Raw genomic sequence first — 1512 nt, 5'->3', positions numbered from 1 at the left:
AGATATAAAAATCGGTATGATTTTGAACACTTGAAAAGCTGAATACATGTTGCATTTGTGGAAGCCTTAATTATTGGCTATACGTATTTGGTTATTATTGATAAGCAATGTATCAAACATTTGCATGTTACAAAATAGTAAATATAATACAAAAAATACGCAATATTTGAACATATCAGTGCATTTTGACAAATTTTTGTTTTTGACAAATTTTGCTTTTTTCTCATAGATAAATGAAATTATTGTAATGTTCTGAATAGAATTTCTAAATTAAAAATCCTTTTCAACTGAAACCATCGCAAATGAAACTTTCAATTCTAGGAAATAATCATCTGCTACCACGTGGTGTGACTGTTGTAATTATTGCATCAATGGTACATAAAGATCCACGATACTGGCCAGACCCAGAAGTATTTAAGCCAGAACGATTTATCGGTAGCCAACTCAGACATCCGTTTTCATACATTCCTTTCTCTGCTGGACCTAGAAATTGCATCGGTACTAGATTTTCGAGACTTTCTTGAAAAATTTCTAGGAATCAGATTCAAACAGATAGTCATCAAAAAAAGGGGAACAGTGGTATTCTTTTCTGAATAAAATTCTGATCGATAATGAAGTCAAGAATTTATGATTGAGGAATGAGAAATGTTTCAAAATTAGAGCATAATAATATGGTACTAATGATGAATGTATAAAACTAATAGAATCACTCGAGTGTTTGGGACAAGGCGACAAATACCTCTTACAGGACAAAGATTCGCACTCATGGAAGAAAAATGCATCTTGGCACTGTTGATGCGAAATTTGAAGGTGAAATCGCAATTGCGCACCGATCAAATGCGTGTATCCGCTGAACTTGTAATTCGACCTTTATTTGGCAATAACATACGATTTGAACCACGCAAATTTGGGGATTACGTGCAAATTGCATAGGCGTGATATTTCAGTTTGACTCCAGTCGAATACCCAACGAAATATTACCTATTTCATGCATTTAATGTTTATTGCTGGTATAAGTAAAAAGTTTGTGGTCATCATAATCTTGCCCTCTCTACTCTATTTCGTATCATTTTGTACTGTGGATTTCCTCTAAATGTTTTATACCGATTTTGTAAATAATATCACTACTTAAATGCATTCACTATACTCGAAATCATTAGAACTAGACTAAATTATTGTCTAGTTTGTAAAGCATATCTTGCCTTCTGTTTAAAGTTGGCCCTTACTAGAAAGCTTTACTGTAATTTTTGTTCACTATTACTATATACTGTCATTACAACGGTGTGTGTCTTCATCAAAGTGTGTAATATAAATAACCGGCTGAAGTATCTCTGGACAATTAATTTGGCATCAGTACTGACTTTATTTGACTAGTCTGAAAACAACATCTTCCTTACAAGGGTAAATTGTATGGAGTTTAAGCACTTCAATGAAATATTGATGTTATTTTAAGTAAAGAAGATATGGCGAGTGAAAAGTTACTAGAGAATATGATGTATTAACTGATTAATT

The 1512-nt window shown here is 32.5% G+C and overlaps 1 protein-coding gene across 1 annotated transcript; it reads left to right on the top strand.

Moving 5' to 3' along the window:
- Positions 1 to 353: 353 nt before the first annotated feature.
- On the top strand, positions 354 to 1250 carry LOAG_15249 (cytochrome P450 family protein). The gene is made up of 2 exons (XM_003150740.2): positions 354 to 498; positions 749 to 1250. Exons 1-2 carry the CDS (start codon positions 372 to 374, stop codon positions 931 to 933), a joined length of 312 nt encoding a protein of 103 aa, XP_003150788.2. The 5' UTR covers positions 354 to 371; the 3' UTR covers positions 934 to 1250.
- Positions 1251 to 1512: the final 262 nt, after the last annotated feature.

Source organism: Loa loa (assembly GCF_000183805.2).
Source record: "Loa loa unplaced genomic scaffold supercont3.1697, whole genome shotgun sequence".
Taxonomy (NCBI): domain Eukaryota; kingdom Metazoa; phylum Nematoda; class Chromadorea; order Rhabditida; family Onchocercidae; genus Loa; species Loa loa.
The sequence above is the reverse complement of the archived record's forward strand: the minus strand, read 5'-3'. Positions and strand labels throughout refer to the sequence as shown.